General features: G+C 59.7%; 2 protein-coding genes across 2 annotated transcripts in view; one reads left to right on the forward strand and one right to left on the reverse strand.

Annotated features, from left to right (window-relative positions):
- BHLHA15 (basic helix-loop-helix family member a15) lies at positions 1-4320 on the forward strand. Its single transcript, XM_032460046.1, has 2 exons — positions 1-467; positions 1185-4320. The coding sequence occupies exons 1-2, from the start codon at positions 380-382 to the stop codon at positions 1790-1792; spliced, it is 696 nt and encodes a 231-aa protein (XP_032315937.1). The 5' UTR covers positions 1-379; the 3' UTR covers positions 1793-4320.
- TECPR1 (tectonin beta-propeller repeat containing 1) overlaps positions 4317-27646 on the reverse strand; it is a 27842-nt gene continuing 4512 nt past the window's right edge. The window contains 23 exon segments of the mRNA XM_032460043.1: positions 4317-5973; positions 6115-6234; positions 6382-6488; positions 7207-7299; positions 8019-8154; positions 8433-8613; positions 9058-9114; positions 10149-10228; positions 10300-10396; positions 13986-14088; positions 15074-15201; positions 16104-16261; positions 16360-16509; positions 17061-17216; positions 17830-17975; positions 18340-18688; positions 18690-18726; positions 20932-21077; positions 22279-22380; positions 23865-23965; positions 24075-24249; positions 26336-26461; positions 27375-27497. Coding sequence (XP_032315934.1) covers positions 5812-5973; positions 6115-6234; positions 6382-6488; positions 7207-7299; positions 8019-8154; positions 8433-8613; positions 9058-9114; positions 10149-10228; positions 10300-10396; positions 13986-14088; positions 15074-15201; positions 16104-16261; positions 16360-16509; positions 17061-17216; positions 17830-17975; positions 18340-18688; positions 18690-18726; positions 20932-21077; positions 22279-22380; positions 23865-23965; positions 24075-24249; positions 26336-26461; positions 27375-27497 — 3033 coding nt within the window. The 3' untranslated portion in view covers positions 4317-5811.

Below are 27646 nucleotides of genomic sequence, written 5' to 3' on the forward strand. Positions count from 1 at the left end.
CGCGGGGGTGCCTGGCCGACTGTTCGTCGGAGGTGTGGCCTCTGCCCGTTTGAGAACAAGTATTACTACAAAACAGCTTTTCCACGAACTCTTCCGACCTTGGCTCGGTGTTCTGAGCCTTAACCCCCAGGCCAGGTGCGGCCCCGGGACTTCCCCTCCGCGCCGGCGGGCTCGCAGAGAGGCCTCAGCCTACCAGTCCTTGGAACGGCGGAACGGGCTCCAGGGCCTGAGCTCCGCCGGCGGGGAGGCGGCCTGGGGGACCTTCGCGAGCCGGGAGTCGGCCACAGATCCCCGCCTGCAGGTGCGCCCGTACCCCGCCGCGGTGCAGGGACACGCGAACTTTGGCCCCGCCCCGGCCCCGCCCCGCGGGCTTATTTACATGAGGCCGCCGCCCCGCCCGCAGCGCCTAAAGCGACGTGTCCTTGTCCCCCGTGGACAGCCCCAGCGCGTGCGGCCACGGACCTCAGGTAACGGCGGTGGGGGTGCGGGTGTGGCCGCGGGGAGAGCACTGAGTGGCGGAGGACAGGACTGAGTGGTATCTGGAGGGAGACCTGGGTGGGGGATCCAGGTCTGGAGCCCTGGCCGCGGCCATACTCGTGGTGGGCCTGGAGACTGCTGCTGGCTCTAGACACTGTCCACCTCTGACCTGCGACAGCTGCCTCATGTCCACAGCTATTCTGGCACCAGTGTTGTCCCTGCATGTGTGACATCCAGTGGGGCAGGACGGTGAGAGTGGTGGCTGGAGTTGGTTCCTGTCCATCCAGGCAAACAGGAGACAGTGAGGCCTCGGGCAGAGGGGCTGCCTGGACTAGGTTGGGGCCACATCTCTGGGTAGTCTCAGCAAAGCGTCAAAGGCCACCTAAGCTCAGGGAGCATTCAGGCTGTACTGAGGGACATGGGGCCAGAGAAGGGTCCAGGGGTCAATGCTTGTCACCCAGAGGGAGAAGGGCCCACCAGATCAGGGAAAGGTCTAAGGGGTCAGTGTGAGGTCAAACAGGCACAGGGAGGGGCGTCAGCTCAGGGCCCCGTGTGTGAACGGGAAGGACCCTGGGGTCACTGTGCACCAAGTTGCCACTGGGCAGCGAGGAGGCTCCAGGGACAGCTATCCTGAGCGTCCACTGGCTGTCCCAAGTGTCCACTGACCTGCCGAGTGACGGCGGGGTGGCCTGTGTTCTGGATTTCAGCTCCGAAGGCCCGCCCCCAGAGCTATCACCCCCAGGACAACCAGTCTGGAGCCATGAAGACTAAGAACCGGCCACCCCGGCGCCGGGTGCCCCCACAGGACGCAGAGGCCGCCCCAGGGGAGCGGAGGCCCGACAGGCTGCAGCCGGGCTCCGGACCGGAGCCGACGAAGGGTCTGCGGAGCCGGACGGCGCGGGCGCAGGGGGCGCGGGCAGAGGGCGGGCGCAGGCGGCTGGGGCCGGGGGGCCGGCGGGAGAGCAGCGTCCAGCGGCGGCTGGAGAGCAACGAGCGCGAGCGGCAGCGCATGCACAAGCTGAACAACGCCTTCCAGGCTCTGCGTGAGGTCATCCCACACGTGCGGGCCGACAAGAAGCTTTCCAAGATCGAGACGCTCACGCTGGCCAAGAACTACATCAAGTCGCTGACCGCCACCATCCTGACCATGTCCAGCGGCCGCCTCCCGGGCCTGGATGGGCCCGGCCCCAAGCTCTACCAGCACTACCAGCAGCAGCAGGCAGCCGGGGGCGGGCTCGGGGACTCCGAGGCCCAGCCTGAGGGCCACCTGCAGAAATACTCCACGCAGATCCACAGCTTCCGAGAGGGCTCCTAGTGCCCCTGCGTCACCGGCCGCCTGGCCTGCGCATCGGGCCCTTGGCTCTCTGCCACGCCGCTCCGTTTTCCCTGCAGGCGCAGCCGCCTCCCCAGGCACCACCTGGCCCCCAGAGACAAGACCAGTGAGTAGCCTGATGGAGGCTGTGGCTCTGGGCAGCCTGCAGCCCAGACCTCATCAAGGTCCCAGGATCTGCTTTAATTTAATTGGCTAGGCAGGAGCTGGCTGGCCCTTGTAACTAAATTCTCTTCACTCTTGGCTCCCTCCTGAGGCGAGGGGAGAGTCCAGGAAAAGGTTTGCTTGGGTAAGTTCCCCAGTTACTGATGAGGCCGAGGCCCAGGGAGGGACCTCCCCCCATCTGCATCATAGCCCCCTCATTCGGGGTAAACTGAGGCACGGAGCAGATAACACCCACGGCCTCAAGGTGGGAGTGGCTGAGCAGAGGTGGTTGGAGCATCTAGCCCAGCATCCGTCAGAAGTCCTAATCAGAGCCCCTCAGATTGATTCTAAAGGGACCTTTTTGGCGAGAGGGGCTGGGTGGGGTCTTTGCTCCCTCCTCTCAGGTGGGGGCTCCTGACTGTGGAGGGTCTGAGCCGGGTCCAAGGGTCTGAGGCCTGGTACTGAGGGTGTTGGAGACACGGCTGGGCAGATTGGGGAGAGAGGCCCTGGTTTCCCAGAGCAGTCAGGGTTCTCCTGAGGGGAGATGGTCTGTTTCCGGGCCTCTCTCCGGGTCCCACCCAGGTCTGGTGCTCACTGTCGTATGTGTGGTCATATAAGTGGCAGAGGATGGTCTGACAGGCCTTCAGGATGTTCTTGGGTCCTGGTTGGATTTGGGGGCCCTGCAGGGCTCTCAGTGGGGAGGAGCCTGGGGTGGCAGGAGCTCCCCTCCCCCACCGGGTGCTGCCCCTTAAAGGTGGACTGGGCAGCTTGGCAGGTCCCAGCCGCCTTGGGCCACGCTTCCTTCTGTGGTGTTCCTGTCCCACTGGTTCTGACAGGCTTGGTGACTTTGCTCTCAACCCTGCTGGCAGCTTCCCTCCCTTGTCCACCTGCCCACAGCCAATATGGGGAGGGGAGAGGGCCCTTGGCAGCCTCAGGCAGAAGTGACAGGGACTTCGGAGAGGGTGGAGTTGGCCTGGCACATGGGGCCAGGCCTGCCGGAGCCCAGATCTGTCCCAGAGCCTGCCCGCTCTGGGCACTGCGGGTGGGGGCTGAGCCCGGCCCGGAGTGGGGCTGCCACAGCCGAAGGCCCATTCCCGCTGCATAGCTGCCCCCTCCCAGCCCTGGCAGTCCCAGCCCCAGCCACTTAACGCACCACCAGGCTCTGGCCACATCGAGGGCTGTGGGTGGCACCTGTGGAAACAGCCATCAGGTGCTTCAGTCCCAACTCTCCACGTTAGACACCAGCTGGACACCACCCCATCCCCTACTTCCCACACCCCACCCCTCGCCGCTAGGCCCCAGTGCTAGGCAGGCCCCCATCATCCCAGCCGTCCTTCAGCGTGAGTCAGGGGGTGCTCCTAGCCTGCCCTCCAGGGGTGGCCACTCGAGAAGGTCAGGGGTCGGAACCCCACCAATGGGAGCTGAGGTTGAGGGTGACTCCGAGCTTGGGACAGATGGGGCCCTCGCCTGCCCTGCTGGGGGTGGTCTGCCGGCTGGAACACAGGAGTGGGGAGGCCTGCAAACCTGGCGGCTCCTGTTCCTGCTGCGCTGAGGCCAGAGCAGGGCTCAGTGTATCCCTGAACTTGCAAAGGAGCTGACAAACTGAAAGCACGGGGGTGGGGGTGCCAGCAGTGGCTCTGTCCAGGAGACCATGCCTGGTGACCGGGGGCCTGTGGGTCACCACCTTGCAAGATGACAGCCTTTGTGGCTCTTTCTCTCTGTCCCAAACTGGCACCTGCACCCCTCTGCTCCCCAAAGGGTCACCTGGGCCCAGATGTCCATTTCTTCTCCACCTGCACGGCCTGTAGACCTTAAAGGGCCCAGGCCAGGTTCTGGGTGTTAATATGGGGGGATGATAAGGGACAAGGGGACAGGCCTGGTGACAGGCTGAGGCGCCTGCTGCCGGGTCTGCTTTGTCCACCCTCGTCTTGGACTCCAAGCCTGGCTGGTTGGTTCCATCCTGCCTGGCCCTCCCAAGCTCTGTGTTTCCTAAAGTCAGAGACTCGCACTCTGAGCCTGGCCGCCTCTCGGACATGTGGGGCCGCGGACTAGCCTGCAGACCGGACCTGCGCCCGTGTGAGCCGTGACCTCTGGGGCGGGACCCCCACAGACCGCACAGAGACGCCAGAGCTGCGACTTTTCTGCCTGGGAAAACCTACCTGGAACTGAACGGCCAGTGCCCCCGCTGTAATTGTGGTGAAAAGGTTTCTTAAATGACCCAAATTTGCTTTTATTTTTCCTAGTGGCCTCTTCAAAATACTAATGAAACCAAAATAAAAGATTTCCTGGCAATTGCCACTTCTGCCCCACACTCCAGTGGGAACTGCATTTTAATCATAACGTAGCAATAAAGACTGTTGCATCCTTGACACTCTGGCGTAAGATTTTATTGAATAAAACATCTGAGGAATCAAGATGGTTTGGTGATGCTGAGCAGGCAAACAGCCAGTGCTCAGCAAGGAGGGGACACGGTCGCCCTGGAGAAAGGGTGGGGTGAAACCAGCTACAGGCTGCGAGTCACAGCAGAAACCATTAATGCCCACTCGGAGAAAACCTGACAACGACCTGAGTGTAAACAGGCGGGAGGGTGTCCTGGCCCTTCACCCGATTCACCTGGGCACTGCCCCCAGACTCACGCCTCCTGGTCCCGCCTCCAGGAGACACAGCGAACACGGAGGTCACCGGCTCCCTCCAGTGCCCCTCGGGAAGGGACTCCAAGGGCAACCTCCTTAGAGTCAAACACCACATAGCAAAAAAGTGCATAACTGGGCCCTCCTGGTGGGAATAGCGGGGAAGCTGGTGGTGGCAGCTTGTTCCAGCTCAAAATGAGCAGAGACCGCCAGCCGCCGGCTCTGATGACCCCTGGGGCAAAGTGCCTGGTTGTAGGAAGCAGACTCAAGACTTCACCAAACGGGCCCTTTTCCGGATAAAAAGCAGCAGAGAAACTGCCCGCTGGGAGCGGGACAGCGTGGCAGGTGCTTGCCACCCACCTGGCTGGGCAGGGCTCTTGCCTCTGGTGCACGGCTCTGCTTGGCTCGGCTCTGCTCTGCTCGGGGCTGCAGCCACTGCACCCTTCTCAGCCCGTCTCCACCGCCCAGGCCACCTGCTGCAACACGGTCAGGCGTCGGAGCCCCCGGCCCCCAACCATGTCTGGGGAAGGGCTGGCTGAGGGCTGATGACAGTGATTCTGTACTTGGACAGCTTCGCCCAGCCACTGACCACCCCTCCGTCCTTTGTCCACCCCGGGGGGCCCGGCCCACCTGGGGAAGAAGACGCCCCTCCTCAGCATTTATTTCCGGACTTCCAGCCCCTTCCCTAACTTCTGAAATGAAACCCCATTTGTAAGAGCTGCTCTGAGACCCAGTCACGGCCTGGGGCAAAGCAGCCCCGAGCCTCACGGCCGCTCTTCTTTGAGGGGCAGGGCCCGATGCTGTGCAGGGACTCTGGGGCTCACGCCTATGAGGCTCCTTTGTGGGCTCTGCTTTCCTGGGGGCAGCTTCCTGGAAGGCTCCAGGCTCCAGGTTCCCAACTCAGACAGGCAGGAGGCAGAGGGGGAAGGGACGAGCAGGAGAGGCCGGGGGAAGGGCCCCCACCCCACACCACAGTCCTCCTCACAGCCGGGAACTCAAGGTGTCCACAGAGCTTCACTTTTCTGGGCTGTTTCCACCAGTGCCTCTGAGGTGGCCATGATCTCAGGCCGGGTTCCCTCCAAAGTCTCAGAGTCTGGAGTCTGGGCCTGGAGACACCCCTTCCGGTGTCCACAGTCAGCACAGGAACGGCTCACGACAGGAGGGCGCACATGTCAACCTTGGGCCTTCAAACCCGGCACCATGCCAGCTTCTGGGTGAGGGGAGCCAGCCTCAGCAGCAGACAGGGCCCAAGGTCTCCTGGGGGCCACCAGCCACCTTCAAGGGCTCGCTGGGGAGGCTCTGCTCCCCGCTCTGTCTGCTGGGTGTCTCCTGGGACGAGCTCCTGGGGGCCCTGGTGGCATTGGCCCGGACAGAGAGGTGATCCCAGCCCCCCTGGAAGGAAAAATCGGAGTCACCTGGGACCACCAGGCGTCCAGGGGCTCTGCCCGGGGCCTCCCATCAGGTCCCCACCGAGACAGCCCTTGGCCTGGAGCCCTAAGCCTGCACCGCTGCCCCATGCCCGGCCCTGCTCACCCCGATGCCGTAGTCCCAGCCCCGCCCCTTGGGCTCATGGGGCTGCACGCCTGTGCGGTGACATACGGTTCCCCGGCTCAGGCTGCGACTTCCCTGGACTTTGTTGGCGATGACCCAGACCTGGAACGCAGACCCCTTGAAGGTCTGGCCCCCCCACCACAGGGGGACCATGGGGACAGCAGCGGGGGAGACCAGAGCAGAACCCGGATCGCCCTGAGTCCCTGACCCCGGAGCCAGCATCCAACCTCCACCCCCATCTCCCCAAACCTGGTCCAGGGGCCCCACGGACACGCGGCGCACGTTGTTGGACACGTGCTCCCAGCTGGATCCCTGCGGGTAACTGGGCGTGACCCCCTGGCGGTACCACAGGTTCCCTAGGAGAGAATGGCAAATGCCGTGAGGCTCTGAGCCCCGGGACCTGGCTCAGGGTCTGCAAGGCCCAGAGATCTGAACGCACTGCCTGGGGCTCTCGCCGACCCAGCTCTGCCATTGCCCCTCCCTCCACCTGGCTTCATTGCTGCCCCCGTGCTGGGCTGGCATCCTTGTCTTCTTTTTACGCGTGAGAAACTGAGAACAAGGAATTCTTTAAAGAAATAGAGACCAGGTCTGGAATAAAAGGCCTGGGTTCCAGGCCCAAGTCCGCCCTTTCCTGGCCTTGCTCCTCTGTGACAGCCACAGACCAGGAAGGGGCACCCACAGAGCCTGCCTGAGGTGGCGGGGGTGGTCAGGGACGGCCCAGCCAGGCAGATGGCCTCTGCCAAACCCGGCTGTGGGCTCCCAAGTCACAGGCCTGGGTGGCACCTTCCGGAAGATGCTCCCAGGGCAGGCCTCACCACGCAGTGTCACCCCGGCCTCGGTACTGTGCCCTCTGCCCAAGGCCCAGGCAGACCTGGGCACCTGGGGCGGGCTGGTGCCCCACATCCGGCATGACTTGGGGGAGGGGCCTATTTGGAGGCTGACCTCGGGCTGGCGGCCTCTCGTGGGGCTTGCGAAAGTCTCCTGTCAGGCACCTGGGGTGGGCAAGGGTCTTATCCCACTGGGACGCTAACCCAAACCCACCCTGGTGACCACGGGGGATCAGAAACCACTTGCCGTTTTCATCCAAGGCAAACACTGCCGTGTGCCCCACGGACACCTGTGTCAATCTCTGTTTGGGAGGAGATGGGATGTGGTACCAGCAATCACCTGTGACGGGAGATTGGGTTTGGGATCCAACCCGGAAACACCAAACCTGTCACCCAGGTGCCCCTGGAGCACGTGGTCCCCTCTGCAGCTTGCAGGGCTGGGAGGGTGCAGCTGGCCTCTGTCCCCAGGCCAGCCGGACCACATGTGCAAGCAGACCCAGTGGGGGCCGACCCGTGCCCTGCCCGGGGCCCTCCTGAGGCCGTGGCAGCTTCAGATGGTGGGTCCAGAGGGACTGAATCCGGAACAGGGAGAGGAAGGGGCCTGGCCAAATACGTGGTGAAGAGCCAGCCTCGGGGCCACTGTGCAATGCACCACCTCTCTGTCCAGACCTCCGGCCAAGAACAAGCCAGCACGGCCAGGAGGGCGGCCAGGGCGGACGCTGTGGATGGGCCGCGTGGGGAGCCCCAGGCCTGTCCCCAGGGTGTCGAGGACAGGAAAGGGCAGCCCCACCGCCAGGGCACTGCACCCCCCCAACACCGTTGGTCCCAGTGCAGGAGGCCAGCCTCGGGGGGGGGAGCCCAGCTTGGTCCCCGCGCCTGGTCCACAGGTGGTGCTCAGTAAGTGTTTGTTGAACTAAATGGAAAATCATGAGTGCCATCAACCAGCTTCCTGGGAAGCGGAGACACCTGCACCTTCACTTGGCCTGGCCCAGCTGCCTCTTGGCCCCTGTCACAACTCCGCGGTGGCAGGTAGGCATCCTCCCGAGGGGTGGCACTCACCAGCCGGCTGGGAGGGGGACACGGAGCCGCGGTAGAAGGCAGACCCGTCCCTTGCCACGGCCCACACCTGGTAGCAGGCCCCAATGGAGACGGAGGCGAAGGGCTGGTCGGTGCCAACATGCAGCCAGGAGGAGCCCTGGGGGCAGGGGAGGGGCACTCAGGGCCTGCCCAGACCCGGGAGCTGGCGGCTCCCGACACCCACCTCAGTCTCAGTCCCAACTGCCCACAGGGCCTGAAGACCCCCTTGGGCCACATGCGGTGCCCACAAGTCCCAGGGACCATCCTGGGCAGGCCAGGGAGGCCTGAGCCCAGCCTGACTCCACTAAAGGGTCCTATTTTGGGAAGAATCCACTAGGGCCCCAAGAGGGCTGGCAGAATGGGTGGGCCCGGCACCCATGGAAACAAGGTGCTTACAGCAGGGTTGAGCTCGGACACGCCCAGACGGCACAGCACGTCCCCCTTGTCACTGACGGCCCAGAGCGCGATGCTGGGCCCACTCCCGTTGGCGCCAGGGCTCTCCGGGATGATGGACACATCTCCGAGGGCGATGGGGGCCACCTCCAGCCAGGGCCCGCTGGTCACCAGCTTGCATTTTCTGCTGGGCAGAGAGAGAGCAGAGTCCCGGGCACCCTGATGCTAAGTGAGCCTCAGGGCCACCTGTGCTGGACAGAAGGGAGCTGCCAGGCCCTAGGCCCTGGGCCCTGGGGAGGGGGTCGACGAGCCCGCGAGCACCAGGGGGGCACCAGCCTCCACACCCTCCGCCTCTGCCCTGCCCCCACCCCCGGCCAGGCCTCCCCTCCCCTCCCGTCCTGCGGGTCCTCTGACAAGCAGAGCCTGCCAATGACATTTCTCTTATTTGTTCTTGAAAACAAACTCTTCAGAAACAGCACTGGGAGCCCGAGGGCACTTCCTGGGCTGACATTTACTTTGATCCTGGGCTCTCCTCCCCTGAAACCTCCCCTTCTCTCCACAGGAACTGAGGTCCAGGCAGGGAGGTCCGGCCCAGGCCACACCCCGCCCCCTGTACCTCCCTCCATACCTGGCCCAGCACCTCCTCCTGACAAAATCCTTCATGGTTTTGTACCCGTGGTAGGAGCTGTAAGAGGAAGAAGCAGAAATTGAGACCATTTTGTGGAAGTTTCTGGAAAGTGACATTCTCTCTGCATGCATTACAGAGCTTGGTGTGAGCTGTGGAGTGGGCTCAGGGCAGCAGGTAACCGCAGGACACCATCCCCCTCCTCAGATTTCTCTAGCTCTGTCTGGGCCTCCCAGGGGCCAGGGCCTCCCGGGGGCTGGGGTCTCCCTGGGGCAGGGACCTCGGTGGGGCCAGGATATAGCCATTTCTAGCTAAGGGTCCTCTGAGCCCTCCCCACTCCAGGCCCCATCAGAGCTCTTCTGGGGAGCAGTCGGGCTCGGGGCCTGAGGCTGAAGGGGAGGACCCGTCCAGGAGCCCCCATGAGCCTAGGTCTGCTCAGAAGCTGTGGCCCGGGCCCCGGCCTGGGCCCTGGCTTGGACTCTGCCCTCCATCTGGACGTGACTCGTGTTCCATGAAGGGCCCACCCTGCTGATACCGTGCACCCGATGCCAGGGCCCCCATCTTTGCTGGCTTGTCCCCTACCCTTCCTTTTATAGAAGGTCCCAACACACTGGGTCTCCTGCCTCCCAGGGTGGCCTGGCCTCACTCCATGTCGCCCCTCCACCCTGACACCCTCCCTGGTGTTGGGAGACCCCTGCCCATCACCTGGGGCCTGGCCAAGAGTCCCCCAAAACCACCCTGACTCTGGCACCCAAGTCACCTCAGGCTTCCTTGAGCCCCCAGCGCAAGGCACCAGATTCCCTGGCCTCCCAGAACCCATGCCCAGCACAGCGCAGGCACACCTGGGTGCCAAGGGGCCGTGCGCTCCTCCCTCAGCCCACCCCCGCCGGCCAGGTGTGTGGGCTCAGCCTCACCTGGGCCCCCCACGCCTCTCCAGCGGAGGCGGGCACACAGGGGCCTGCTCCTCGGTGCTTGTGGAGGCCGGAGATGCCCAGGGCTGCGGGGCAGGGGGCAGGGGCTCTGCTGGCTGACCAGGCCTGCAGCTCGGGGCCCCCACCCCGAGGCCCCCTCCCCCTACAGACAGAGATACTTACGCAGGGAAGTCACTGGCGTACTGCCACCCCTCCTGGTCAGTGCCCCCAGAAACGCTGAAATCCACGAACCAGTCAGAAACCTGGGGGAGGGGCGGGTCAGCGCGGGGCCTCCCCCTTCTGCAGCCCCCCCCGCCCCCCACCCGGAGCTCACCCAGGTCCACTGCAGGGATGGGGGCTTCGTGCTGGTCTTGGTGCACTCCTGCAGCCCCGTGGCGTCACTCCACATGTACCGGTCGGTGGGCAGACCCCTGCGGAGGACAACGGGGTGAGGTGAGGGGTGAGGTGACGCCAGAGAGAGGAGGCAACAGGCCTGCCCCGCCCAAGCGCCTGGGACATTTGCATCTCCAGAGGGGTGAGGGGCGGACCCAGAAGTGCCCAGGGATGGGGACGGCCACTGGCTGACCCACATCACGCAGGCCCGGCCTACAAGCACAGCCAGGCCTCCCACACGAGGGCTGTGGCAAGTTGTGTGGTCCGGGACCCCTCCCCTCTTTCTCTTGTGACCTGAAAAGACACGAAGCCCTAACCCCAGTACCTGGGAGTGTGACCTTATTTGGAAATAGAGTCTTTGCAGACGATCAAATTGAGATGAGACCATCTCTGGGGTGAAGGGGCCTAACCGTCCTTATGGAGAAGGGACACTTGAACCCAGGTTTCCCAAATTGGGGAGACGACGTGAAGACACACGGAGAAGGACATGTGACAACGGGAGTGACGCTGCCACCAGCCGAGGGAGTCCCAAGGCCACTGGAAGCCAGGAGCAAGGCCAGAAAAGATCCTCGCTCACAGCCCTCAGAAGGCAGCGACCCCGCTGACACCTGCTCTCAGGCCTCGCGGCCTCCCCGCTGTTTGAGCCGCTCGGCCCGTGGGGTTTTGTCACAGTGGCTCTTGCTGACCGATACACTCGCGGCAGGCTCCGGGTGGCCATGGCCCTGGGGCGGCTGCCCTCTCTGTGTGGGCTGGGGAGCCCGGGCTGCCTTCCCTCTTCCAAGGACCAAGCAGGGAGTGAGGAGGACGGGGAGATGAAGCGCGCCAGCCTCCCATGTGGACCCTAGCTACTCACAGCCGATTCGGAAACTTCCAGAACACCCGTAGGCAACATGTATCAGCTGCCTTAGAAGAGCTCAAATCCTGATTTACTGGGGTGAACAGAGAGAGTCACAAATATTTACACACAAGGAAATCCTTTAACGACAGGGAAAGGTCACCCGCGGTCTACACGTCCGAGACTGAGGAGAGAGGTCAGAGAGGCCGGGCCCACCCTCAGGGACTGAGCTGGGAGGCCAGCACAGGGCATCTTTATGTGCCTGACTCTGCCCCCCTCCCGCCGGCACACGCCCATACGCAGCAACGGGCCGGAGGACGTGGACCAGAACGCTAATAGCGGTTACTCTCTCTGGTTGGTGTGATTCGAGTTGATCCTTCACGTTATTTGGTATTTGTTCTTTCCATCAATTTTGAAAGACCCACAAAAGGAAATTTAAAAGTTTGTGCCATTTATCATACACCAAAAATGTGAAATACCATTTATAAAAAATGTCAAGACCACTATAGAGAAAATCACAAGACCTTATTAAGTGGAAATTAAAGATCTACATAAATGGAGGTATAAATTGTGTCCAGATTTTGAAGATTTAGGATTGTGACGTAAGGTTTCTACCCAAATCAACACAGATCCAAAGCCATCCTGACCAAGACCCCAGTGCCTTTTGAAGACTGCCTCTGAAACTCATCTAGAAATGATCCTGGAATAGCTAAAGCTGGATGAAGAAGATGAGAGGCTTTGACAGCCAGCCATGACAACTTCCCATAGAGGGGTGGCAGCTGGAACAGCACAAGGATGCCCAGTGGCACACGGAAGAGAAGGGCTTGGGAAGAGCCACTGCCCACGTGGACACTTAAGACAAAGGTGGCCATTGTGATGCAATGGAGAAGGACAGTCTTTTCAAAAAAATGGTGTGGGTCCCTGGACAGTGAAAACCCAACAGCACCTGACCCCTACCAAATGGGACTATATAACAGAGGGTTCAGGCCGGGGGCAGGGGGCCTCTAGATCTAACTGGACAAGACAGAGGAATAAACAAACCATGACCCTCAGGCCTGTTTTGACACAGCCTACAAGCTGAGGGTGGTTTTTACATTTTAAAATGGTTGGGAAAAAATCAAAAGAAGTATAATGCTTCGGGACATGTGAAAATTCTATGCAGTTCAAATTTGTGTGCAGGTATAATGTCTTATTGGGCCACAGTGATGCTGATTTGTTCATATGCTTTTTTCAGGCAACAGCTGCAGAGTGTGTCGTGGTGAGAGGGGCCCTAGGGCCCAGGACACCTGAACCATTTACTGTCTGGTCCTTTATAGAAAAAGTTTGCTGACTGCTGTTCCAGAGATGGGAGTTTACCCCAGGGTTAATGAGATTTCTCAAGAGAATTTTTTAAAGGCCCTAACTTTATGTAAAAAAACAGGATGAGCAAGAGGACTACATTTAATAATTAAAAGTCATCACTAACAGGGTGAGAAGCAAGCTGCAGAACAGGAGACGTAACAAAGGGCTCACACCTTCATATGTAAAGAGCACTAGCAAATCAAGAAACAGAGATCATCCAAGCAAAACACAGGACAGGGACCTGAAGGAGCATTTCACAAAGGAGGGCATCCAAGTGCCAGTACATGTATGAAATGTGCTCGGCCTTGTTAACCCCCAGGACACAGAAGGTAGAAGAGGGAGATACTGCTGCACTCTCACTAACGTGGCTAAAACACAAGAAACCAGCAAAGACGTGGGGCATGCCCTGCCCGTGAGAGTGTGGACGGTACACCCACTGTGGAGAACTGGCTGTTCCAGCACCAACTGGGTGGACTGCAACACCAGTCTGTCCCCACAAGTTAAAGGGCACAGCCCCCACTTCAGACACCAGTCACACTGCATTTCTGGCTACAAATTCTGGGGTTCACATTACCTCCTAGATATTGCTGCAACCACTCAGGAAAGCTCCCTAATTAGGATCATAGTTTCATTATAAAGGATATGAAACAGGGCCCATTGAAAGAAGAGAACCACAGTCAGGGTCTGGGAGGAGCCCCCGACACTGGGCTGGGATGAGTCTCAAGTTTGAGAACCACTGCTCTGGCCGGCCCAAAGCCTTCCAGTGGGCTCTAAAGCTAAGAAATACCGCAAGTTGCTTACTTTCTAAAACAAACAAAATACCCCAGGACAGGGTAATGAAAAATATGTTTCTGTGCTGAGTGGGCAGAAAAGAAAAACTGCATATAGTTTAGATTTTATAGTGTCCCTGCTTCTGCCCTAAACCTAGCATATTGACTATTGCGTCCCTAAGCCTCACATTTGGAGAATGAAAATAATTTTGGTGGAGGCTACGGTAATTGGTGGAGTTTAAATTCAGCAAAACTTTAACAGAAACTTAAGTAACTACCGGCCACCCCCACCCAAAAAGCGCCAGAGGGCATGGGGAGGGGGTGGCAGTGTTCTATTTCTTGACCCGGGTAGTGATCACACTGAAGTTTGACTTGTGGTAACTCAATGATGTAAATAGAGCCGTATCTGTTACACATAGATTTACAGGTTATACATTTACACGTGTATTTATAGACACACAGACACATCTCACCACACACATGCATGTTTCATGCATTCTATGCATGTGACGTCTCTCAATGAGTTATAAACACGTGTTATACTTAAACGTTCAAGGAAAAAGTCCTGTAAGTGGTAAGATCCAGTTAGCTCCCCATCGGGGGCCGCACGCCAGCTCTCATGCTACGCGGGACGTGGCTGTACCCCTCGGGCATGTTTCCGTGGGCGCCCGAGCCGCTCACCTGCTGGTGTAGCCGGTGACGGGGTTCCAGCGCTGGTTCTCATAGATGTAGACGCACTTGACGTCCGACTGTGTGTAGATGTTGCTGGTGCTCCTGGCCAGGCCTGCGGGGAGAGGAGGCTGCCAGACCCGCCCCTGCCCTCCGGGCACTCGGGCTTCTGCGTGAAGCACCCCGGGACCCGGAGAGTGGATGGGGAGGGTGGGTTTATCTCACAGGGGCTGGCCAGCTTGGGTTTCTCTTCTCTGGGAATATCCCGGGGTTGCACAACCTGGATGGACGAGCCTGCGGTGCACTGAACCCCCAGCTCCATGCTTGGTGGCACCTCCTCCCCCATTCCCATCCCACTTACCTGGTGGTGGGCAGGTGAGAGGCCCACCCAGTCACTCCTGACTAACAAAGGTGCCTTGGACCACTCACATTACCCCTCTAAGCCCTACTTTCCTCATTTGGGAGATGGAGACTAAAGGTAATTCCTGCCTCACAAACGGAAGCTGTTAAGCCACCACAGACGTGCGTCCCTGTGGTCTTAGTGGACCACAGTTCTACAGGGTTAGCCCCCCTCATTGTGGGGCGTGTGAGCTGTGACATGGAATGTCCCACTTCAGCATTTGATTCTGCCTCCATTTACCAATAGAAGGCACAGGGACCCTGCCTCTTAGAACTCAGGGAGTCCACCTGGGTTCAGCAAGCTCTTGGCCCCTAAGGCACGACCCATCTAAAGGGGGGCTGGAATTCAGGCCTGGGAATCAGGAGACTGGGGTCCTACAGCTTCCCCAACTTCCCCTGAGGCCTCGTCTGTGAAATGAGGGCCCTGGAAGCTGTCTTTCTAGAATCCTCAGGGCATCTGGCACAGCTGTTGGGTGCCCAGAAGGTAGATCAGAAGCGAGGCCTGGTCTCTCGGCTCTCACACCTTGTGAGCTGGTCCCAGGACTTTGAAGGCTGGCAGTGGTGAAGGTCACCTGTCAGGCAGCTGTCAGCTGAGCGTCAACACTGAGGTGGCGACTCTGGCATGGGGCAGGGAAGCCAGCCGGGGTTGAGGGGGACAGCCCGGTAGGCGTGGCTCAGGGAGCGGGTCCTGCCACCCTCACCTTGGAAGCAGCCTCCGCCGTAGCCGCCCGTGTACACCCAGGCCGTGTGGTCGTAGCCAATGCCCCACACCACGCCCCGGCTGTTGGCCTCCACCAGCCGCAGGTGACCTCCCATCTGTCGCCAGAACCTGGAGGAGAGAGGAGGGTGGGGAGAAATGCATCTAGCAGGACTTTCCAGCCTTCTACCCCGCTTTGCCCCGTGGCCTCCCAGGGACCTCTGTTTCACTCATCTTCAGCCTCCAAATGATAGACTTTATTAAGGACAAGGGAACCTGCTTGGCTTTCCATCGGCTATTAATCAGCGAAGGCAGCTGAGAGCCACGCAGGAGATGGTCAGGCCCCTGCGGGCAGGGCTTCAGGAGCCCCTGATCCCTGGAGCTGGGCGGACAGGGTCCAGGTCAGTGGCCCAAGTTTCACCCTGCCCTGTGGGGCCAGGGTCGGCCGGTCACGGTAGAGCAGAATGAGCCCCTCCATGGGCCGGCAGACAGCAAAGATGTCAGTGACAGGCTGTGCGGTGACAGCATGGCCTCCTGGCTCACCCTCTTGCAGGCGGAGGCCCTGCAACTGCCCCCAAATGCGACTTGTCCAACTAGGCACCGGGCACACAGGGCCGCCAAAAGCAGACAAAGGTCAGACATCCACCTTCCCTCCCTTCCTGTGTGGGGCCTCCTGGCCTTTCCTATGCTCCTCTGGTCCTCATGGGCTCTGGGGACAGTGTCAGGACAGAATCAGGAACGCTGAGTCCTCTGCTGGGTCCCCTTCCACTTCCCCAACCAAAATGCCAGGCACCCCAGGACTCTGCTCACACTGGCCCCGACAGGTGGCCCCACTCCATCTTGTGATTTTAATGCTGCCTGCAGAGCCACGCCTGCCTCACCCCTCAGCACACAGTGAGGGTCCGTGTGCCCCCTGGGGACCGTTGCCAAATGGGCCCAGGAAGACTCGAAGCCTGGGAACCAGCCAGCCAGTGGGAACCCAGCTCGGGCGGGGTGGCCAGGCCCCAGCCCCATAGGGAATGCAGCCCACTCACATCTGGTCGCAGGGCAGCAGGCGCTCGGGGGCCTCCAGGTCCGGGCTGGGCTCGCTCACGAAGATGTCCCCCTTGCAGGTGACGGACCAGATGGCCTGCGGGGAGGGGCGGCCATGGACCCTCCGGCTCTCGCAGCAGGACAGGTTGAGCAGGGCAAGCTGACAGGGGCACGGGCTGGTCAGCGCTGGGAAGGGGTTGGCCAGCAGCCTGGCTGGGCAGCTCCCTGTCCCCGGGCTGAGGGACCCCGTCCACTCACCCAGTCGCTCATGTCCTGCTCGGTGGCGGCGGCCAGGCGCACAGGCCACCTCTGCTGCGTCCTCTCGGGGGTGTACAGGGCGAAGGAGTGCTTGGCCTCGTGCAGCATGGGGACCAGCGCCGTGACCTCGTTGAGGAACACGTGGACATACTGTTCACAGAGGCCAGGGGCACGGCTGTCACGGGCAGAGCAGGGGCCTGCGGGGCTGGGGGCACTGTGGGCCTCTGGGCAGAGCCCCCGCGTGGTGGATGGACAGGGCTGGCCTGGGGGCTCCTGATTCCAGATGTGGTCTCGGGGGCCCCCGAGGTTTGGTGCTCAGTGGGCAGGTTCCAGTGTGGAGGCCTCATTCGTGAGCAAAAGCCTTAGAGATGTTTTTGATGTTGACAAGGGCACTTAGAACCAGATGGACTGGGTTCAAGCCCCAGCCCCAGAGGGGTGGGCAGCTCGGCCTCCCCGAGCCTGATTTCTCCTCTGGAACACGAAGGCCTGTCAGCAGCTGGGAGTGAAGCTGGCACACACCTGCCCGCCACGGACCGGCCCGGGATGCCGCTACCATGGGCCAGCGCTCTGCAGACGCCGCACACGGTCCTGGGCCGAGCACCTTGGGGCCAGTGTCTCAGGGCCATCCCTGCACCCCCTCCTGTGGGCTCTCCTTCCCCAGACCTCCCACTGCTGCTCCTCCCCCTGTGGCGTCCCCCCACCTTCTTCTCCTCGTGGACCGCGTAGTAGATGAAGAGGATGCTGTCCCGAGCCCCGTCGTGCCCCATGAACTGCTCCAGGGCCACTCGGACGTCCACCCACTTGTGCGGTTTCCAGTCACACCACCACTGCAGGGCCCCCGTCTTCACCCACACCGACTGCGGCACAGACCCCAGGGGGCGAGGGGACAGAGTCACAACTGGGCCCCCAGATTCCAGCCCAGTTCCCAGCACCCCAGGGCCACCCTGGCCCCCAGTCCCTTCACTGCCTCACTGGGGGCTCCCTCCTGGCACTCCCAACTCCCCCTCTTCACCCTAAGGACTAAAGTGATGCTTTCAGACCCCTGACAGGTACTGAGCCTGGAGCCAGTGAATTCTCTGAATAACTTCCTGGTTCAGTCTGCAGGATCGGTTCTGTTACCCTATGCTGGGGATGGGGAAACTGAGGCCCAGGGAAGTTCTGGGCCTGGCCCAGGGTCACAGTGAGTCAGCAGCAAAGCTGGGACCCACTCCTGGCCTGCCAGTCTCCAGAGGCTCAATCCTGTGCCACCAGCCAAGATGCGGCCAGGTTCTCTGTGCCTGGGACACCGTGGTGCCTGAACTTGTAGGTTCTTGTAAATTTTTCTTCCTTGAATCTACAAGGGCCTCCAGGGATGGCTTTACATCCCAGACGGCCACACCGAGGGATGGATGCACCCCTCTTCTTTCTCCTACCCATCTCGGGGCGGGCGTCCAGCAGGCACTCAGTGAATGCCGGTGGGAAACAGCCCACCTGCTCCACGGCCTGCTCATAGTGTCGGAAGTTCTCCAGCTCGCGCTTGGTCCTTTCCGTGAGCTGCTGGAAGATCTGCTTCCGCCAGGCGGCGGTTTGGGCAGGCGTGATGGACAACGAGAGCGTCTGCACCGAGGGGGACAGGCCTGTGGGCCGGCCAGAGCCTCAGGGCCGGGCGCCTGGCCAGTGAGGCCTCCCTTTATTTTTTTTTTTAACCGGCTCTTTCTAAGAAAGCTACCACCTCTATAAATCATCCCGTGACCCCTCCCTCCCATCGTTCACCCTGATGGGAAAGCTGATGTCCCCTCGCCCCCCGCCCCAGTTCAGCCCAGAATGGCCACCACTGCTGGGACGTGGGAGGGGACTGGGCTGACGCTCCCCCCTTCCGACGGCCCTTGGCTGGTCTTGGAAGCCCCAGAGAGACTAGATGAGCACAGTGGGGGCACTGGCCAGGCTGGGGGCCTGTTCTGCCCCCCAGGGGTACCCTCTGGGGTGCTGGGCCGCACTTACCCGACTGGACGGCGGACCACTTGAGCACGGCGTGGGCCTCCACGGCACAGCCTCCTCCCGACACCCAGGCCCACAGCGGGGGGTAGCCGGCGCTGTAGGGGTCCTCCAAGCCCAGCGGGAGGAGGCCCAGCGAGGAGAGGTCCGGGGTCTCGGGAAAGCCGGGGGCCGAGTGGCTGGGTCCTTTCTTGGGCTCCTTCAGGTCGATGTTGGTCCAGGGCAGCTCAGCCGGGGCGGAGGCAGAGCCGGCGACCTCCACGCCACGCTCTGCAGTCCCACCGATGTCCGGGTCAGGCCCGGGTCTCTCGGCCTCTGAGCAGGCATCTGTGTCACTGGGCCCACAGGACTCGCCTGCTGCCCCTCACCTCGTCGCCAAAGAAGCAGCCAGCGCTAGAAGGAGAGGAGCAGACCTGTGACTCCCTTGGGGGAGAAACACATGCTGTGTGACCCCCTGGACAAGTCACAGCCTCTCTGTGCTACACACATACATACACACACACACATACACACACACACACATGAATACCTGCTCCCCAGGGAGCTGGAACCTCAGGAACTTTAAAAGGGCCTCCAGCCACACCTAGAATCAGTTTGTCTTGGGTCGAAAGCTGGCGGTATTATTACTTTTTTTTTTTTGTAAAATACACGTACCATTTAAAATCATAAAATACAGTGGCATTAAGTATATTCACAATGTTGGGCAACCACTACCGAGTTCCAGAAACTTCTCATCAGCCTAAACGGAAACCCTATACATGAGAGGTCAATCTCCAACCTCCTCTTTTCCTCTTATCCCCTGGAAACCACTAATTTGCTTTCTGTCTCCATGGGGTCCACCAATTCTGAACATTTCCCGTACACGGCATCATACAGCATGTGACCTTTGGTGACTGGCTGCTGTCACTTAGTGTGATGATGTCAAGGTTCATCTGTGTTGTAGACAATACTTCGTTCCTTTTTATTGGTAAGTAATATTCCATTGTATGACACACCACATTATATTCACCTATTCATCCACTGAAGGACACTTGAGTGGTTTCCACATTTTGGCTGCTGTGAAGGGCACTTCTATAAATATTCCTGTACCAATTTTGTCTGAACATCTGTTTTTGGTTCTCCTGGGTACTTGCCCAGGAGTGAAATGGCTAGGTCATCTAGTAACTCTATCCGTAACTTCTTGAGGAACTGCTGGCCTATTTTCTAAAGTGGCTGGTCTTCCACCCCCACCAGCAGCGCAGGAGAGTTCCAGTGTCCCCACATCTTGTTAACACACGCTACTGTCTTTCTTTCTGATTACATCAGCTGTGGGGCGGGAGGCGGTATCTCATTGTGGGTTTATTCGCATTTCCCCCATGACTCATGACCGTGTTCATCGTTCGCATGTCTGCTTTGGAGGAATGTCTGTTCAAGTCCTTTGCCTTCTTTGAGTCATTTCTCTTTCTGTTGTTCGTTGTGAGGGCCCTTTTTCTAGTCTAGGTACTAGACCTTGTCCAACATGTGATTAGCCAATATTCTCTTCCATTCTGGGGATTGTCTTTTCATTTTCTTGATAGTGTCCTTTGATGCACAGAAGTTCTTAATGTTGATGAAGTCTGATTTATCTGTTTTTTCTTTAGTTTTCATGCCTTGGGTGTCATAAATAAGAAGCCACAGCCAAATCCAGGGTCGTGAAGTTTTGGCATCAGTGGTTTGGGAAGTTCTCAGCTGACTCCAATGTGCTGTTTGAGGACCACCAGCTGAAGAGCCTAAACCCTCAGGTAAGTGTGAGCAGACCCTGCCTGGCTGGCCTCCCGGCTTCTCTGGGCTAACAGTGCAGCCAAGTGCTGACCACCAAGCTGGGGGAGCAGAGGGGTGTGGACCAGGGGCCGAGCAGAGCCCAGGCTGCAGACAGGAGTGTGGCCAGCTGGGGAGTGTGGTGCCAAGGGCCCCTGTGCCGTGGGACCGGGCAGGTGAGTACTGGGGGCGCCTTCTCCATCATGGAGCTAAAACACGCCCAGCTGAGATGCCAAGTCATCTGCTGTGTTCTAACAGCCAGTGGGCAGGGCCAGGACGCATCCACACTCCCCAGCCCCGGGGATCTCAAGGTGTCGTCCCTAGAACTGCAGCGGCAGTGTACCTGGGACCTTGCAAGAAATGCAAAATTTCAAGAAAGAAGCTCTGGGGTAGGGGGTGGAAATCCATAGGAATGAGGCCTCCAGGTGATTCTGCGGCAGGTCCAAGTTTGAGGTCCCTGCTCCAGATGAGAGAGACCCTCCATCTTTCTAGCGTTCCTTTGACAGGGGCCTGAGCACCCTCCCCGCAGAGAAGCTCGTCCTCTCCCCGATCTCGAGGCCTCAGGACCAGAGGGCCAGCCCTGCTTGGGAACCGTCCCCGGTTCCCACATGGTTGGATATCCCAGCCTCGCTCCCGCCTCGGGTCGAGAAGGACACTGGGTACAGGAAGGGAGGAGGCCGTGGCTCTCGTGGGTCAGGACCTGGTTTTCTCCTGCCTGGGACAAAGCCCAGTGTCCAGCTGAGAGGCCTTCCTGACACCGTCCACCGAGGCTGCCAGCAGCCCTCCTGGACCGACCCCACGGGGCCCCGCCACCTCGATCACCTGAGGAGGCTGGACGAGCTGCCCGAGTGCGAGCGGTCACACTCCCGGCCAGCGACAATGGCCTTCCACGTCTTCCCGCTGAGCTCGCTCTGGGTGACACCCTGACGGAAGTACAAGGCCCGGTCCTCCCAGCCGATGCCCCAGACCTGGAACACAGAGGTGCTGTCAAGGGGGAGGCCAGAGCAGACAGGGGGGCTCCCTTCCCTTTGGGGATGTTGGGGGAGGACGAGGGTGGGGAGGGCACCCCAAGTCTGGAGGACAGGGCTGCCAATGCGGGCAGGGGTTCCCTGAGTGCGTGTGTGTTAGGGGCTGTGAGGTGGGCGCAGGACTGGCCACAGCACAAGCTCAGGAGAAGCAGGGGCCCCGTCCTGGCTCCTCGGCCTCAGGCAGACCCAGGACTCTGGGGAGATGGGGTCCAGAGGAGGGGTGGGCGCTATCGGAACACGAGGTCCACCTATGTCCCCTTCTTCCGTGTGGCCTTTGGTGGGCAGGAGCTGCTCCCCAAGTGAACTCAGAGCCTGGTCTTGGTCTTTTCAAAGATGCAAAATAACCTCCTTGATTCTGACCCCATATTCTATGGGAAGAGTGGCCAAGTGGGCCTCCTGCCCTCTGCCTTTGGGCGCTGAGGACAGAAGGTGTGCCAGGCAGGGGAGGGGCCAGGGAGCAGCCCACCTGGGGCCTCAGCCTTGGGGTTGCCTGAAGGCGGAGCCGCAGCCCCAGGTGGCCTTGCCGGGAGGCTGCGGCGTCTCCATCACTTGGTCCTGGCGGTCCAGCCTGAGTGCTCAGTCCTATGAGCACCAGCTAGTGCCTGTCTCGCCCCTGACCTCGGCGGGCCCGGCTCATCACTGGGGTGGGTGACGGGGGATGTGGGGGCACAGGAAAGGCCATCCTCCCACCCCAGGAAGAGCTTCTAGTGCAACGGGAAAGGTGTCACCTACACACCTTGAGTCTTAAAAGTAGCCAAACCACATCACCTACAAGCCGGGGCTACGCTGTGGGACCACACACGTGATGCTTCAGAGACGCTGCAGCTACAGAGTTGGAAGATCTGTTTCATCCTTTACTCGGTGATTTGATTTCACCCAAATATTTCTTAAAAAGCCTGCCCGGCTCCAGGATGCATGTCCCTCCCCCAGCTCAGTGCTCACTGCCACTGCTCTGAGAGTCCTCGGGAGAGGGACCGGGGCAGGTGGGGGCTGTGGGACTCAGGTGGAAGCAGCCCCCTGCGAGCCCTCCCATGCTGGCATCACGAGCATCCCCGGTGGAGAGGGACAGCGAGGGCCCCAGATCTGACACTCGTGCTGCCGACCGGTCCCCAGGGGCCAGGGCTCGGAACCACGCACACACCTGGTCATTTAGCCCCACATTCACCATCATCATTTCTCCAACCATCTCAATCCAGCTGGTGCCACAGGGGTTGTAAGAGTTGACGCCTCTTCGGAACCAAACCTGGGAAAGTGGGAAGAAACAAGCCTCCCTGGAGGACCGCTGGAACAGAAGGCTTTTTAAGACTGGGGAAGAACGAATGATTTGGTCCCTTGGTTCATGCCACAAATGAGCATAGCACATCCTCCATCTGAGTCCCTCTTCCCCACACCCCTGCTGCGGCGTCCCCTGGGCTTGGCTCCATCCCACGGGGCTGAGGGTCACCTGCTCCCGGCCACACCTGTCCTGGTAGGTCCCGCCCATCCTCTGGCTCTGGGCACTGCCCCTGCAGAAGTCAAGGTGTTGGCTGTTTGACTGCACAGTGAGGGCAGGAGGCAGGAGCTTCCTGGGTGCTAGCTGGCAGGCAGCATCTCAAATCCAGACCCTGACCTTTGGGCTGACCGGTGACATCCCGCCCCCCATGAACCTGGGTGCAATCCCCACCTTAGCTCAGCCTGGACGCTTGGAAAAGACCGCTTTGTCCAATCAAGTCTGCCTCTATGTCAGATAATGGTCTCAAATGATATTATTGAGGAAAACCATTTTTCTAAATTCATTATTTGAAGAAATAACATATTTGGGGTCTATTCTTAGTGCTTTAGGAAACAGTCCCTTTAAACCTAACTTTTTTCACATCAACTTGTAAAAATACATAAAATCCAACCAAATTCCCCTCAAGCCCACCCATCTGGGGCTCCACTGCTCACCTGGCAGCCACACCCCACCCCCACCCCAGGCCCTGCTTCATCCCCCGATGACTACCCCTACCCATTCTGGGGGTGACCGGTTACAGGAGAAAACCCTCAACACCCTTTCATAAAAATACCTAGAATGTCTACAACGTCTCCTTAACCCAAAGGAAATTTGCACGAATATTTGTCTGAAGACTAAGTGAATTGCTCATATACATCACATTCTCTGCTCATTTAATCTCTTGCTTTGCAAGAGGCTTAGAAGTTCTGGTTTCTGGGAAGTGGGGTGCTCAGGGACCCATGGAGGGGACAGTTGTCTGTATTTTCTCAGGCCGGCATGTGGCCTGAGACTTGGGGAACTTCAGCACTGGAGACAGACTCAGACATGTGGGTGACCCACCCCCTGGAAGCTATGGGGTGCCCCTGACTTGGGGTCAGGAAGAGATCCTGGAAGCAACGTGAAGTCAGCTTATTTTACTGGACCTGCTTCTGATAAAGTAAGAATGACGAGCTCTGGCCAGGAGCAAAGGGGCCCGTTCAGCTGGCTGAGGGTTTCAGAAAACTACTTTCTGATTACTTGAAATGTTATGGCCTATCCAGCGATAAATATGGTTGTTCTGCACTTGGTACAGGGACACACGCAGCGGGGGCACCAAACCCCTTGGAGATCACCAAGACATCAACAGCAAACGCACGGTGCTTGGCTGATATCGGATTTGTTCTAAAGGTTAACCACACTCCTGAGAACAAAAAACCCCACAAACCCTCTACATTAAATGGAGCCCTCAGACACAGCCCCCAGGGACCCCGCCTTACTTTCCGGTCCTTGGTGACAGCCCAGACCACACCAACTCCCACGGAGACGTGCATGATCCCGTTTTCAGACATGGGAGACTCCACGATGGACCAAGAACTTCCTGCCCGGCACAGAAGAAAGCGCAAGTGGCCGGTCACCGAGAGCTCGGGGGAGGGGCTGGGCGCCCCCCTGCCCCCACCTCTCCCAGCACCGGGTGCAGGGCTGCCCACCTTTAGGGTTGTTCCTGTTGATTCCTTCCCGGACCAGGGCCTGTCCCTCCCAGAGTGTCACCCACAGCAGGTCGTGGGGCCCACAGCTGATCTGAACCGCCTCCCCCGGGGTGTCCACCAGGGACCACGATGAGCCTTCGGGGTTGGGGTGGCTGACGTCCTCTCTGTACCACACCTGGGTGGCGGGAGAGACCCGAGGGAGGGTCAGGCAGGGTGATTCCAGAGCTCCGTGGCCAGATCAGCTGCCCAAGCTTGGCTGTATTAGCATCAGCATGTGTACGGGCCAAGCGTGGAGTCTCCAGGGGACCGGCGACCAGGATGACCGGATCCTCCTGACCTCGCTCACCCTGCCCCCACTGCCGCCGGGATCCTCGAGTCAGATTAGATGACTCCCCACCCCTGCTGAAAAATGGGATCGTGACACCGACACCTGGACTTTGGCGGTCCTAGAGGAACAGACCTCATCTGTCCTCTGCTTGTCTTTTGGGAACTTCAGCCCCAGCCCGAGTGTCCTGCGCCCCCTAGTGGCAACACACTCTCAGGACACCCATCTCTAAGGAAGCTGGAGACCCCTGGTGAAGTGAGAAAACCACCCAGGTCCCTACACAGGAATGTCTAAAACGTCCATTTCTTAAGCTGAAGAGAGGGAGCATAATACAGTATTTACGGCTGAGCCATTTGCTCTTATTGTCCAAACTGTCTGGCTCATTTCATCTGGAGGGGAGTAAACTTTGCTGTGAGGTCCAGGAGGGCTGGGGACCCCCTCCAAGGAGCTGTCTTCACGCTGGGGACCACAGCCCCCCAACCCCATCACCTTGTGTTTTTTTTCTTTTTAAAATTCTTTATTAGTTAGTGAGATTTATTACTCATATTAATTTTATTTATAAACTTTAAATTCTATGCTATCTAAACAGACTGCCTTAACATTTGTGAATGGTGGGATAGGATCTCACTTATAATAAAAAAAAAGAAACATGTTCAATGATTTAGTTTGGACAGTATTTTCCAAGGGAAAAATAGAAAACAGAGTAGACTGGTGATAACCCTCCCTCATCACCACCGTTGCTCACAAATGCATGTGTTATGGAGCTCCCCTGCCCCGCTGTGCACATGATGTTTTGCTGGGTGCTTCTTCAAACACCTGATTCAGTAAATCAATCAGCAGCTGGATGACAGCAGCCCTCCCGCTCTGGCAGCCTCCCCTGTGCTACCTGCTCACCTGGGGGCCATCTGCCTGCCCAGCTCCTCCTGAGCCCAGGGTCCCGGTCACACATTTTACGGATGTCAGGAGCGAAGCAGAGCAGGGGTGGCTCCCAGCCGGCACCACTTTCCAACTCATTCTCCCCTCTTTTTGCGTCCAGGTGACCCCTGGATCAGGGCGCTGGCTGTCCCGGGCCAGCTCCCCACCACCCTTCACGTGGCTCAGAGGCAACAACTGTGGGTGGACCTAAGCTCAGACCAAGAGGGACCAGGAGGTAAGCCTGATAAAAACCTGCGGTTGCTGTTCCAAAGCCAACCAGAGAATTTTGGTCAGTTTGCGTTAAGAGAACTGAATAGTCATCAAGTATACTCTACAGCCACAGCCAAAGTAAGGGTGGGGTCGCTAGCACATGGGACCACCCACGTCACTGCTGCTGTCAGGGGTGGGTTGTATTCCTTTGCTAAGTTCACAGACTCCTTGAGAGAAGAATCCCCTCTCCTCTCTAAACATCTACCCCCCATGCCCCCCACCCATCCTCCCATCCAAACAGCCATCCATCCATCCATCCATCATCCATCATGCACCCATCCACCCACCCACCCATCCATCCACCCCCACCCACCCCCAAACCGTCAATCACCATCTGCTCACCCATCCACAATACTACTAGAGACTGCTGTGTAGGAGGTACCACAAGGGCGCTGGCAGGGAGCTGAGAATCTGTCTCAGGAGACAATACTCATGGTATCTGAGCTGAGGGTGGGCCCTGATCAGTGCTCCGGGGCTCAGAGGAGGGACAGGCGGGGACCAGGAATGGGTGGAAGGTCAAAGTCTCCTGGGAGGAGCAGGACCCAGAAGGTCCACAGGACAGCAGGATCCACAGGAGTGGGGACTCTGGGGACCCCAGGAACAGGCTGCCTGCTCAGGGTATCCCCAGCTGCGGGGACAGGAGGTGAGAAGGTCTCGAGGGCAGCCCTCCTCCTCCCCCCACCTCTGGGAGGACACTGGCAGACCAGCCTCCTCACCTCTGGTCCAGGGCACCGGGGGGCACAGGCCTCACCTTTCCCTGCAGTGACACGGCCCACACAGACAGGCGGCCCACGGGCTCGTCAATGATCTCCCAGCCCCCCACAGAGATGTCGTTGAAGGGATCAGGCAGTTGCTGGGGGTCATCCTCAGCCGGAATCTGAAATTAGGTGGAAGGCAGTAGCAGTCAGCACCTGTGGGCACCTGGGCCAGGAGGCAGCAGTCCTCCCCTCCTGCTGGACCTGGGGACATGCCACACCCCCCCTCCCCCCGCTTTCCCTCCAGCGTGCCTGCTCCCCACTCCCCCAGCACGCCGCCTTCCATCCTCCAGCCTGGCCCCAGCTGACTTCCCAGAGAAGGCAGCATCCTGACAGAGGGCTCCTGGCCCTGGGTCCCTGCTGCCCTGTCCTCCCTCTGTTGGCCACCAGGCTTGGGCTGCCATCCCCAGGAGGTCACTGCTGCCCCAGCACGGAAGACAGATGCACACGCAGGGGCTCAGCTCTGTGCTTCGTGATGGCCTGACTGCTGTGACTCCATCCCACCTAGAAGGGGGCCGATCACAGAACACGGTCCCACCGGGTGAGCCTTCTGTGACACCAGCCGTCTCCTGGCCCTCTGGCGGCTCCCAGCCCTGGGCTGGCAGCCCCACCTCTGGGCACAGACCCTGCAGAGAGGCCGGGTGAGGGCCTGAGGCCTTCCTCTCATTCAAGGTCCTGTAGGACCCCAGTCCAGGCCTTGCGTCCCTAAGTTGGTTTTTCTAGGTCACTTGAAAAATACAAGAGTGGCTCCTGCGGGGGAAAGGGGAGGCATCACAGCACAGACTGAGCCTCCGCCTGGGACAGGGTGGCCTGGAGACCAGGTCAAGACAAGTTCTGTGCTGTCCTGGGCCACAGTCTGGGCCGGCTCCCTGTGCGGCCACCTCCCAAACGAAGCAACACGCAGGACTGCAGCCTTCCCAATGGGGGAGAGTCAAAGCCCAGGTCCCAGGGTGGGCCTGGTGCCCCGGGCACAGGCGGGGAGAGTGGGACTGCCCTCTGGCCCTGCTCCGCCCCGGGCCACACCGGCTCCCAGACCTTGGCCCAGGCGTCCCGGGACTTGTATCTCCTGTACCGGATCCACCTCCGCCGCCGGACACAAGAATTCCACTTCTTGTCTCTCGTGTAGGTGGCGGGGAAGTCGATGGCATACGTCCATCCCTGAAATACCAAGGTGGGGAGGGCGACCGTGTCAGGCTGTCGAGGAAGAAGTGAAAGAGCCAGGAGAGCGGGGGGCAGGGCACAGCATGGCCCGAAGCATCACCCCCACGGGTCCCAAGCGGGGAGTGCAGGGTGCTGGGGACAGCCCT

The sequence above is a fragment of the Camelus ferus genome, chromosome 18 (genome assembly GCF_009834535.1).
Source record: "Camelus ferus isolate YT-003-E chromosome 18, BCGSAC_Cfer_1.0, whole genome shotgun sequence".
NCBI lineage: Eukaryota > Metazoa > Chordata > Mammalia > Artiodactyla > Camelidae > Camelus > Camelus ferus.

Excerpts from the sequence above, each read along its gene's own strand:
- BHLHA15 (XM_032460046.1), top strand. The coding sequence starts at position 380 with ATGAGGCCGCCGCCCCGCCCGCAGCGCCTAAAGCGACGTGTCCTTGTC. Across the intron at positions 468-1,184 it reads CGTGCGGCCACGGACCTCAG|CTCCGAAGGCCCGCCCCCAG; the intron begins GTAACGGCGGTG and ends TCTGGATTTCAG.